Source organism: Saccopteryx bilineata, chromosome 6 (assembly GCF_036850765.1).
Source record: "Saccopteryx bilineata isolate mSacBil1 chromosome 6, mSacBil1_pri_phased_curated, whole genome shotgun sequence".
NCBI classification, from domain to species: Eukaryota; Metazoa; Chordata; class Mammalia; order Chiroptera; family Emballonuridae; genus Saccopteryx; species Saccopteryx bilineata.
In genome coordinates, this window is record NC_089495.1 from 15,713,871 (window position 1) to 15,726,169 (window position 12,299).

The 12,299-nt window shown below is 38.4% G+C and overlaps 1 protein-coding gene across 1 annotated transcript; it reads right to left on the reverse strand.

Annotated features, from left to right (window-relative positions):
- Window positions 1–904: 904 nt before the first annotated feature.
- Window positions 905–11,126, reverse strand: TRIML2 (tripartite motif family like 2). Its single transcript, XM_066237497.1, has 7 exons — window positions 10,938–11,126; window positions 10,573–10,668; window positions 8,268–8,462; window positions 7,009–7,149; window positions 5,561–5,583; window positions 5,312–5,415; window positions 905–1,482 (listed from the first exon to the last, which is right to left on the reverse strand). The coding sequence occupies exons 1-7, from the start codon at window positions 11,124–11,126 to the stop codon at window positions 905–907; spliced, it is 1,326 nt and encodes a 441-aa protein (XP_066093594.1).
- Window positions 11,127–12,299: the final 1,173 nt, after the last annotated feature.

Below are 12,299 nucleotides of genomic sequence, written 5' to 3' on the forward strand. Positions count from 1 at the left end.
TGATAGGATGGTCCAGATTTAATTCCTTATCCTTGTTACTTACTAGATACCTAACAGCTATGTAATTTTGAAAATACAGTCACCTCTGAGTCTCAGTTTCTACATTTGAGTTATAGAATATACATTTATAGTTGTTAAAAATATTAAGGGCTATAAAGTATGATGAGCCTTTCACATAAAACTTCCCCTATAAATTTGTTGTTCTCTTCTCAGAACTGTATGAGCACCCCTGACAAGGCTGTACAAAAAACATTTTTCAGTGTATTGTCAACTAGAGAAAGACAGAACAAATACAAGACAATCTTCCTTACATGTTTTAAAGCATTGAAATATCAGGCTTCTTTTAAGAATTCTAATATTCTCATAAAAAGTAGAATACTTGAAAAAATAATTTTAAGTATTCATATTTTATCAATACTTCCTCTTCCACCAGATAAAATAATCAGGGAAATTAAGCTGTTCTCCACTTGACCCAGTCAGATATTGGATGCCTCAGTGTCAATAGTAGGATGAGTAATAGGATATCTCCATTCCACAAGTAACTATGAAGATACCCTCAAAAATCAAAAGTCCTGATTAAACCTAATTCTGTTTTCAGAAATATCTCTACAGTCTTAAACCTCATTCTAAAAATTCCAGATAATATTTCTTCTCTAATTTTCTAATCTTATGCTGCCTATATATGTGTTGTTTGAATTAGTATGGTGTCCTTCAGTTAAGACTCAGCTTAAACATAGTCTCTTCCACTAAACAGGTATAGAAAGCCACATGAATGCAAAGGCTCTGAGGTACTGAACTGACTTCCAATTCAAGTGCAGAAAATCTTTTCTTGGGTTCCTTACTCTAAATTCTTTTATAACATCACGTCCTTGACCTTCCAGCATCTAAGTTTTAGATTTCACACCTAAGAAGATTGAGAGCTAACAGTAACATTACTAGAAATGTTGGGGAGGCAGATGCTAAGAGTGTCTGAATTTGTGTCTCCATTTGGGAAACAAAGAGAAAATATAGGCCTGAGAGCTCCTTGGAAGACAAGACGAGAGAAATTATAAATGAGGAGTCTCTTTGACACGTCATAGAATGATATCTGCCCACATTTGTAGTCTAGGAAAACTCCAACTTTATGCATCTGCTGCCCCAAGGAGACCCTTTTTAAAGAAGGAAAGACCCAGAAGGTATAGTCAGTTCCCATCATGGATCCCATGAGTAAGACTTTATCTCCAGAAGCTTTGGGCACAATACCCTTCCTGCTGACAAAGTCTCCATATACACCCAGCTGCCATTTTGTTGCATTTTCCACATCTACCTCCCAGTAATGCCTCCCTGAGGTGAAGCTCTCCACCCCCAACACAGAAGCTCTGAAGTCAAACCTGCCTGGGTTGCCAGGTCTCTCCAGCTGGACATTTCTGAGTCTCACACTTCTGAGATCCTCTGATAAGACAAGATAGGGATGAGCTGTTTGGCGATCCAAAGTTATAGGTCCTGCAGGGAGAGAGAAACTTGACTATCTTAGTTTCATCAAAGCCAGTGCCAGAGACTGATTATTTCTAACATGTAGGGGCTTCCCAATAAGGGGGCCCCAGCCTCAGGGACAGATATGGGAGAAGGAATGTAGAAGAGTCCAGGAAAAGGAACCTCTAAGCTTTGATTCAAGAAAGGACATCGTAGAGGAAAAACATCAACAAGATGAAGGAAGGAGATGCAATGTATACGTGCAAAGGAAGAACAATGAAGTAAGAAGAGGTGTGTAGAAGTGACTTTCGAACCACAAAGGAATTTTACCAGGCTGTAAAAATCACCTGCTATCCAGTCCTAGACAGGCATCACCCGGGACCCAAATCTTGTTCCCTAAAGATCTTCTACAAGCCTCAACAGCTGGAAGCATTGGAGTTCCCTAATAAAGCAGTTAATTCATGGCTCTTCCCTGTGACTGAATTGATCTCCTCATCTTACACAGCACGAGTGTGACCTGCTCGCCTAGAAACTGCTGCCAGCAGACCTTTGACAGTGAGTAAATCAAAAGGGAAGGTATTAGCAGAGGATAAAAGCCTGTGAGAATCCTCTAGAAAAAAAAGTCAAGCTAAGAACAAGAAAGCTCAATGTGATTTCTTGTTCTTGAATGAAAGTGACACTTGCCTTCTTCTCTCTCATTGTTTCTTCTCTTATCCTTTTCTGTTCTGAATGAAAATATAGTGATTTCTCATGCCTTGGTCCTGGGTCTCCCTTTTTATTTCTTGTACTCCTTCCCCCTATGTGACTTCATCAAGACTCAGTTTTAAATAGCTTCTATATATTCAAGACTTCCCTAAGTAAGCTGCCAAATTCCAGCTGGACATAACAGGCCTTTCAAACATACTATGCCCAAAATGCCAATCTCAAACCTCTCCCTTCCCATTTCCTACTTTTCAGTTAATAGCAGCCTCAGTACTTTAGTTGATCAAGCCATAAACCTGGAGTAGTTCTTTATTTCTTACTTTATTTAACATCTAATCCAGTAGTGAGTTTTTCGGCCAAATGAATTTAAACCTCTGGATTTTAAACCCAATTTACGTCACCAGTAGGGTGGTATAAAAAGTCACAAAGCCTTAAATTTTAAAGTTTCAAGTTGTCCCATGCTCTTAATATTTCCAGAAGCCTGGCAGAAACAAATGCAAATACTTTCTGGAAGAATGTGCACCTTTGTTCTTGGCTTTAAAGAATTTCTAAAATTAGAATCTAAGGAAAAAAGGAAGGCTTGCCTATTAAAAAGTCATTAAATGCACATTCACAAAGTAAGGGAGCACTGTTGAGTAACAATAGCAGAAATAAATCTGAATAACTTCAATATTGAAATTATTAGATACAGACTTTGAAATAACTTTCGCTTACTAAGTTTAAAGAAAAATAAGCTTAAAAATATCTACAGGATATAGGAAACTGAAAAGTAAGACCCAGTGAACTTGATAAAGAACAAAATAGATTATCTACAAATGAACTACCTAAAGTGTCAATGGATGATAATAAGGTAAAAAAGCTTCACTAAAGAAATATCAATGCTTCACTAAAAAAATATCAAAAATCTTTAAAAATATTAGCATGTTAAATCTAGCATGTTAAATCTATCAATATATAAAATGGGTAAGACATTGGTACCAAGAGTTAAGGCTGGCTCAACATCTGAAAATAATATTAATAGATGAAAAACAACCGTGTAAATATTTTGGCAGATACAGAAAATGCTTCTAATAAATTCAACATTCACTCATGACAAAAAGTTTTCATACCAGTAATAGAGGGCAACTTCCTCACTTTGATGAAAGCCAATTTTGAAAAACATATACCTATCATCAAACTTAAAGGTGAAAGACTTATGCTTTCTTTCTCTCTAAGAGCAAGAACAAGGCAAATGTTTCTCACCACTTCCATTCAACATCATATTGGAGCTCTTAGCCAGTACGTATTTTAAAGTGCGAAAATACAGAAAAGGTGTACAGACTGGACAGAAAGAAATATAACCGTGTGTATGCACAGATTACCAGACTATCTTGCAGAAGATGCCAAATAATCCAGTAGTTCTAATAAATGAGTTTAGCATAGTTATAAAATACAATGTCAATATACACAAATCAATATTACTTCTATAGACTAGTAATAAAAACTAAATGAAATTTAAATCAGAAATTGGTATTTAGTACCATTAATAATAACACTAAAAATAAAATACTTACTGATCCATCTAATTAAATATTTGTTTGCTGAAAAGTACAAAACACTAATAAATCAATAATCACCTAAATAAATGGCTATACCATCTTATCCTCAAATTAATCTATACACTCAATGTAATACCAGTCAAAACCCCAGCAATTTTTCATAGAAGCCAATAGGCTGCTTTTAAACTTTACATAAAAAGAAAGTCTGTAGAGTAGCCAGAATTATTTTTTAAAGAGCAAATTTGGAGAACTCATAATACCTAGTTTTATGATTGCTTATAGAGTAATCAATTAAGTCATTGTGGATTAGCAAAAGGGTAAGATAAACACAATGGCCGATGGTTGTATTGGAGTCCATATATGCTAACTGATTTTGAACAGAGGTGCTAAATAAATTTAATGGAGAAGGGTAGTGTTTTCAACAAAGGATGCTGGAACAATGGATATAAATACACACATGTATATATACAAAAAATGGGGAGTTGTAGCATATTTTGAAACATATACAAACATTAACTCTCTATAGATAATAGACCTAAACATCAAAACTAAAACTGTAAAATTTCTAGGAGAAAATCTTTGTTGGATAAGAAAAGGTTACTTAGGATGCAAAAAGCAGAAGCCATAAAAAAAAAGATAAATGATACTTCAAATGTTAAAATTTCTCTTTGAAAGACTTTATTAGGTAAATAAAAATATAAAACACAGACTAGAAGAAATCTTTGTAAAACACATACCTGAATAAGGCCTAATAATAATCAATATATAAAGAAATCACAAAACTCAGGAAGAAAATATACAACACAATTTTTAAAATGGGAGAAAATATTCATAGATATACTTCAAAAAAGAGCAACAGTATAGGACAAGTAAACACATGAAACTATGCTCAACAGCATTAGTCATTTCAGAAATGCAAATTAAAAACCAAAGTGATATACTCATATATACTTATTAGGTTAGCTCTAATTTAAAAAAAGGCAATACCATATACTAGCAAGGATGTAGAGCAAATGAATCTCTCATACATTACTGGTGGGTATGCAAAATGGTGTGTATATTCAACCAAGAGAAAAGAAGTCATGGCCACACAACAATCTGTAAGCAACTATTTATAGCATAAAGTTGGAAACAGCTTAAGCATCCACAGAATTGCAAAAGAAATAAATAAATTGTGGTATATTCATACAATGGCATAGCACACAGCAACACAAAGGAACTACGGATCACATGCAGCAAGCTAAGATATGCCTCACGTACATTATACTCAGTGAAAAACGCCAGACTCCAAAGCCCGCACGAGTCCACTTACAGGATATTCAGGGAAAAGCAGAACTATGCGGGATAGGAGACACAAATCCTTTGTTACACATATTGACATTTTCCCCCCTAGAAGTTGAACATTTTTAAATAGTGGAATTTGCCTGCAATTCATTTCAAGGTTGGAAAAATGGTAAAGGATTTGCACAGGAGAGCCTTTCAACATAAGATAATGCAATTATTTTGATAGTTATCTAATGTGTGTAAACATATTAAAGTCTCTGATCTTTTCCATCTTTAAGCTATCTGGAATTTACTGTTATTTACGGTAGGATGTAATAACAGATGTGTCAACTTACTTTGAAGCGCTTCCAGCACTTTGCTCATTCCTGGTATTTGGCATAAACTCGGGTCTGTGATTTGCGCAGGCTCTAGACACTGAAGTAGCAGTGGGCCACCAATCCTATAAAGAAAGGACAATCTCAGTTATGTGACCCCGGGACTCTCTACCCAGGGGATGACCTCAAAAATGTTGGGGTAGGAACAGGGAGGTCCTGTAATGTTGGGTCCCTGATTCTGACCCAAATATTCCCCAAATGAAAACTTACCGTTCCAAACAATTGCGTGCATCCTACAGGACAGAAAAGGAGACACGGTTACTAGTGAGTATTTGAGCCAAGTCCTTTGTGGGTTATACCCATGAGAATATCTTCTAATAAATCGATTTCCATGTAATTTTTTCATGATGCTAATTCTGATATCAAATTTTAACAGTGAATAGGAAAAAATCAGAAAAATACTTGAAGTCACTGTTACATTCCCAAAAGAAATACTTTCTATAGCTTCACCTCAGCCATCTCATTCAGAACACTGATCATTCCAACTCAGCCCATCAGTTTGCTCTCTATGCTGGGTGGCAAGGGCTGAGCATGGAAGGGCCGGCTAGGGTGCGGAGGGTGGCTGAAGCCAGGTCAGGAGCCCGGCGGGTCACACCTGCCTGTGTGGGGAACTAGCTTGGTTCCAGAATGGAACCAGAGGATTTCTGAGTAGGAGCTTTTTCTCCAATAAGAGCAGCCACCTTGCAAATATGGGCCTGGCAGAGAGGTATGGAGTCTCCAACAAGATAATAATGTATGTGCTTGTTGAAAGGTAATACAAATTGCTTTATATAGAAATATATAACGCTATACAAATAAATATCACCCTTGTTTCCCAAGGTTACCACTGATTAAAATGTGTTTATTTTGCTAGAGGTGGGCTGAATGTTAATGTTCATATCTGTATGTTATACACACATTCTCTAAAACCAAACAAAAAGTGGTTCTGCATTTTTTTTCACTTCACCAGATTATCTTGAAGATAATGTTTTAGTACCCACAGAGCACAAAATAGCAGAATATTCTATTGTATAGATGCATCATAATTTGACTGATTATTTACATATTGAGGGACATATCAATTTAAACTTACTATTAATAATCTTAAGGTGAGAATTTATATCATGAAGTAGCTCTATACCATATTGTGACTTTTATAATAATTCATTATGCTTTTGGGGATTGGAAATTCGCTAACTAGCCTTCATGAACGGTTGGAAAGCACTGGATACTGAGTTCTGGAAATGACCCCTACTGCACATGGTCCACTTTTCACTTCTCAAATACTATAATCAAGGTTCCTTCTAGAATCCTTTTTATTTTTCTGTTTATTTTTTTAGAGACAGAGACAGAAAGAGAAAGACAGACAGACAGAAAGGGAGAGAGATTAGAAGCATTAACTTGTATTTGCAGCACTTTCGTTGTTCATTGACTTTTTCCCATATGTGCCTTGACAGAAGTGTAAGGATGCTCCCTGCGACCAAGTGTCCCCTTGCTCAAGACAGCGACCTCTGGGCTCAAGCCAGCCATCACAGGATCACATCTATGATCCTGCACTCAAGCTGGTGAGCCTGTGCTTAAGCCAGCGACCTCAGAATTTCACCCTGAGACCTGAGCGTCCCGGGCCAATGCATTATCCCCTGGGCCACCGCCTGGTAAGGCTTTTTCTAGACTCTTACCTTGAGCAACACGGAGGCGGACTCCCCACACTTTTTCTCTAGCTCGGCGGTGGTCTTCTGGAGGCTGCAGATCTGTTCCGAGAGCCTGACTTCACTCGCCTGCAGTTTCCTCATGTTCTCTCTCCCCAGGCTGTCCAATCCCTGCAGAAGCATCTTCTTATTATTTAACAACCAGTGATTTCTCTTATTTGTTAATTCAACCATCTTTTAGAAACCCTTTTTACTGCCTGCTACCCCAGAAATATATTGTACATAATTAGATAAGGCCAAGATAGCTCCTGTTAAACAGGACACCTCAATAGAAAATATCTATGTTGATGTGGATGGTGTCTGTGTAGCCTACTTATTCAGATAACAACTTGGACCAAAACTAGATCATTTTTTTACTGTGCAGTTTTGTTCAGAAAATCCCCCTATTTTATTCACCGAATTAAGATTTGCATCAAAAGTTAAGTATCAATAAAAATAAAAAATGAAGCCATTGATATCAGTTTCTCTTTTATCCTTGCAAAGACGCTCCACCTAGGCGCAAAGCACATGTTCATGTTAGTTTTTCTGAAAGAATACAAATAGTGGCATATTGCACTCTCTTGCTGATCTGACAATCTGCTTTTTCCTTATTAAATAATGTGTTCTTGGACAGCATTCTTTATCTATACACATAGAGCCATGTTATCTTTTCTAAGTGCTAAAGAGCATTGCATTTTATGTACATAAGTTTATTTCATAAGTCAAATACTGATATAGGTTGTATCTAATCTCTTGCTATCAATAAATGATATAGTAGTAATAATACCTAATACTTTCCCAGTGCACAAAATGTACAAACATTATTTTAAAAGGATATGCAGACTGTCACACTCAATCCTCACATCAGTATTATGAACCAAGGGCCATTAAAATTCCCACTTTACATCTAAGAAAACCAAGTCAGAGATTAAATAACAAGCCCAAGGCCTCAGAGAGGCTGGTAAATAGTAGACCCCAGATAGACACTTCATCAGCCTGACTTCAAAGATTACCTCTTAATCAGTCTCTAGACTGAAATAATTTTACAGCGTTCCCTTATCCATGTTTCTTTTCATATGCAGGTAAGTATATTTGTAATAAATCTCAGAAATAGGATTGCTGGGTGAATACATACATTCTTTGCATACACACATTGATGTCACCAGGTGTCTTATTCTGGAATTGGCATGTTCAGCTCTACTTTCTGCCATTTCCCAAACATTGTAAGGATACCATTTTCAACATCTCACCTGTAGTGTTTCCTGCAACTTTTCCTCTAGCTCTGTAGCAAATTCCATCAGTTGACTCAGATTGGCTTCTCTCAAGTTCGGGCTGAATACGCACCCTTGCAGGTTCTGGAACCTTGTCCCCTTTTCTTCAGTCATCAACCGGAACATCATCTCATATTCGGACTCAATCACATCCTTAAAATTCTGCTCCTCTTCCTTCATCACAGAGAGAGACATTAGAAGCTTCAGGTTAAACACCACAGACTGACCATAAATCTTTTCCATCTCTAACTTCAATTAAAGACACAGAAATATAAAACATCAAGGGAAGAAAGAAAAGGACAAAATACAAAGGATCAAGGAAATTTCAGAGTCGAGATCTATCACGATATCAACACCAACCTAGAACATGAAAGCAAGAGGAAAGAATGTTAATTGATTTAGAACTGAGGAATCTATAACCTCAGTTACCCAAGAGAAGGGAAACAGAAAAATGAGAAGGAATTGTGAATGACATTTGCTGATGCTCTAAGGGACATCCAGTAAGAGAAATTAATGAGCTACTCCAAGGTTTTTAGCTTTAAGCAGCTGTAGGAACAGAGTTGCCAAGACATAGAACGGAAAACAATGGAAAGGACAGATCTCAAAGGTGGGGAAGAAGCTCAGTTTTGAATATGCTGATTTTCATCAGTTAATTTGCCATCCAAGGAGAAATGCCAAGTAGAAAGGTGAACAAGAAAGCCTATTACTGTATTTGGAAGGCTGGGTTGAAAATACACATTGGGGGTTGTTAGTTTAGTGATATTTAATCTCCTAACACTTGATGGAATCAATATTTATCAAGAACCTGACCATTTACTCCCTCGACTGCTACCTCACCAGTTCACCATCACCTGGCCCTTACTATTGCAACAGTCCCATTCACATCTGTACTCCTCTTACCGTCTAACCTCCCTTCAGCAGCTTGAGTGCTTCTGTGACATTGAAAGTTAGATCATGTTTTTCTTCTTCAAACCTTTCCACTGGTTTCTTTTTTTTCATTTAAAGTCAACTGCCCAGCTAGATGATTGGATCCCTGCATCTCCTGATCTCATCATCTTCTGGACTCCGCTTCCTTCACATATCCCCATCCAAGTAAACACCAGCTTCAAGACCTTCTGACCTGTCCTTCCCTCTGCCCAGAACATTCTTCCTAAGACTGCCTGGCTCAGTTCCTCGCATCGCTGAGTCTTCCCAAATGCCACTTTCTGAGCGATGGGGTATTGATCACTTTATCTAACACTGTATTCCATCACTCTTGCTTTTCCAAAAAAAAATGATAGCACTTAACATGAAACATTCTCTATTCTTTTTACTTTGCCTCCAGTAAAACATCAGCTACAGAAGGGTAGAATTGTTTGTTTATTTCACTGCTAACACCCCGGTTTTAGTATATTTCCTGGAAAACCCAATATTTGTTGAATGCATGGTGCTTGGCACTAAAAAAACAACATGGATCATTTGAAAAATTTTTGTACAGCCAGGCAATCCTCATCATCTTCAACTAGATGTTTTTTCTTTAAAAATTAAAAGAAGGATGACCCCAAATCTGGGGTATCTGGAACCGAATAGAGTTAAATATCAGAAAAGGGCTGGAAATCTGAAGTGGAAACTTATGCACAACAAATGGCGAATGCTCAATTCCGATGGTTATTCTCAAATTTCCCTTTAACATCATTTCAGTTGGCCCTGGCCAGTTAGTCGATTGGTTAGAACACCGTCCAGATACACAAAGGTTGTGGGTTTGATCCCCAGTCAGGGCACATATCGATGTTTCTATCTCCCTTCCTCTCTCTCTCTCTAAAATTAGTCAATAAAAAAATTTATAAATAAATGAATGAATGAATGAATGAATAAATAAATGGTTTCAGAATTTATATGGCCATCAAAAAAATGGGATGTCATTCTCCTACAGCGTTGTTATAAACTGTTAACAATCTTTTTTATCTTTGCCAAAAGGGTTGTAATGCCATCTCACTAACAAATTCAATACAATACAGTTAATTTGAATTTTTTCTTACAATGAGCAAAGTTCAGGATCTTCTTGTATGTTCAGAAGATATCTACAGTCTCTTTTCTCTGAACTCTATTTCTTTGATCATTTTTCTAAATTTCTAGTCTTTCACTTACTGATTTTTAAGCTGTCTGTTAAGAAATGAACAATTTTTCTACTTAAGGATTTCAAATATTTCTTTTTGTTCTGTCTTTTGTATTTTGACTTTGTATATTTTATTTGCTATCCAGCATTATGGGTAATTTCCTCCTAAAAATCAAGGTGAGCACTGACCTGAACCATCGCCATTCTTTCTTGCTCCTCAGCCAATAGGCTGTTAGCAGCTTCCAGTTTCGCCTTCAATGGGATCAATAGCTCCTGGAATAACTTCTGCAAGGAAATAGATCTCAGAATTCCAGGTACAGCAAATTGCTTTAGAGCAGTCAGGTCCCCAATCTTAGCGGAAAGGTCAATAGGCCTGACCATATGTTTTCTTAGCTTTGACACTGCAGGTCTGCACAGGGCACTCGTCTAGTATTTCCTGGTAAACGTTAACCAGGGGGATGGTCTTAGAGGATCGGATGAGCTGTCCCCCGAATACGTGAGTTAATACATAAGAGGCGGCAGTCTCGGTGCTCTGGGGTCTGGAGGAAGCTTACCCTGTAGTTCTCCGCCACCTCCTGTACTCCACACACCACGTGATTCTGATGCTCCCGGGCCAGGAAACACTTGTCACAAAGCGTGGCTTGGTCATCCTCACAGAACAGCCGTGCTGGTTGCAGGTGCTTCTCACCGCAGGCATCTTCCGGGATGTTCTGTTGCAACGCGGGACTGAGCTTCTGGGACATCTGGCTGGTATTCCGAGGGGAAGCCTGAGCTGTTTCCGAGGTGGAGCACTTCCCTGCACCGAACACAAGACACACAAGACAGTAGGGTGTCGCAGGGCAGACACTCGGGTCAGCCTCAGTGCCCACGGTGCACCGTGTGGACCCCCGGGCGAGATCGCCCTCTCCTGTCCCCTCTTCTGCCGCTGGAGCCCGTGGAGGGGAGGAGCTGGCGGAGTGACACCGTGTTCTAGATCCGACGGGCTCCCTCAGTGTCCTGAGAATTCTGAGCCCTTGGCTAGAAATTAGTTACAGATAAGAACACAGCACACCGTTTCCCTGTAATGCAGGTAAAAAGGAAAAGGAAAGGAAAGAAAGTGCTCGGTGCAGAGGGCACAGGGCCTTAGACTAGCTATTGGAGGAACTTCCGGGGTTAGTGTGGCAGGAGATCCGACCTAACACATTCAGGGCACAAGTTTAAGGAACCACTCCCTTCCCCCGCACTCGCAGGAGTCAGAAAGGGACTTCTTGGAGTGCCTCCTTAAATGAGAGGCGCATGCGTGTTATACTTAGAGCCACTCCTTTCAAGCTCCCCTCGATGCGCATGCTCCCGGGAATGAACCATCTGGAATTTTATGCCTAAAACCGAAGATGTGACTTATTCGAGATCTGGCCTTTAAAGGACATTGGTTTAAAAATATATAAAATGATTTGCCCCTCCAAATAAATTTTTTGCCTAGACCCTGAGGGGAGAGTGCATGTTCTTGCCTTTTTTTTCCTTTTAAGAAAAACAGACCAAGAAATCTATAATGTCCCTCCATCGCCATTTCCAGAGAGCCCTCTGTTTACTATTAAAAAACAAATTCCACATTTTCTCTAGAAATATTTTAAGTATATTTTTAAAGTATATCACCTACTAAATTTGGGGAAACTCTTTCCCAGTAAAATATTCCATCAGTTGACTTGGTTTCCTTGTCTAATCCTAGTCTCCAGCCACTGTACCGTTACACAGTGACGCTGTGACACCAAGCATTAATATCTCCGAAGCCTCTATTGCAGGAGTCCCCAAACTTTTTACACAAGGGGCCAGTTCACTGTCCCTCAGACCGTTGGAGGCCCAGACTATAAAAAAAACTATGAACAAATCCCTATGCACACTGCACATATCTTATTTTAAAGTAAAAAACAAACAAACAA

Coding starts and splice junctions, on each gene's coding strand:
- TRIML2 (XM_066237497.1), bottom strand. CDS start 11,126: ATGTCCCAGAAGCTCAGTCCCGCGTTGCAACAGAACATCCCGGAAGAT. Junction 8,463..10,572: donor AAAGAATGGCGATGGTTCAG/GTCAGTGCTCAC, acceptor TCTGTGATGAAG/GAAGAGGAGCAGAATTTTAA. Junction 5,416..5,560: donor GCACGCAATTGTTTGGAACG/GTAAGTTTTCAT, acceptor CTTTCTTTATAG/GATTGGTGGCCCACTGCTAC.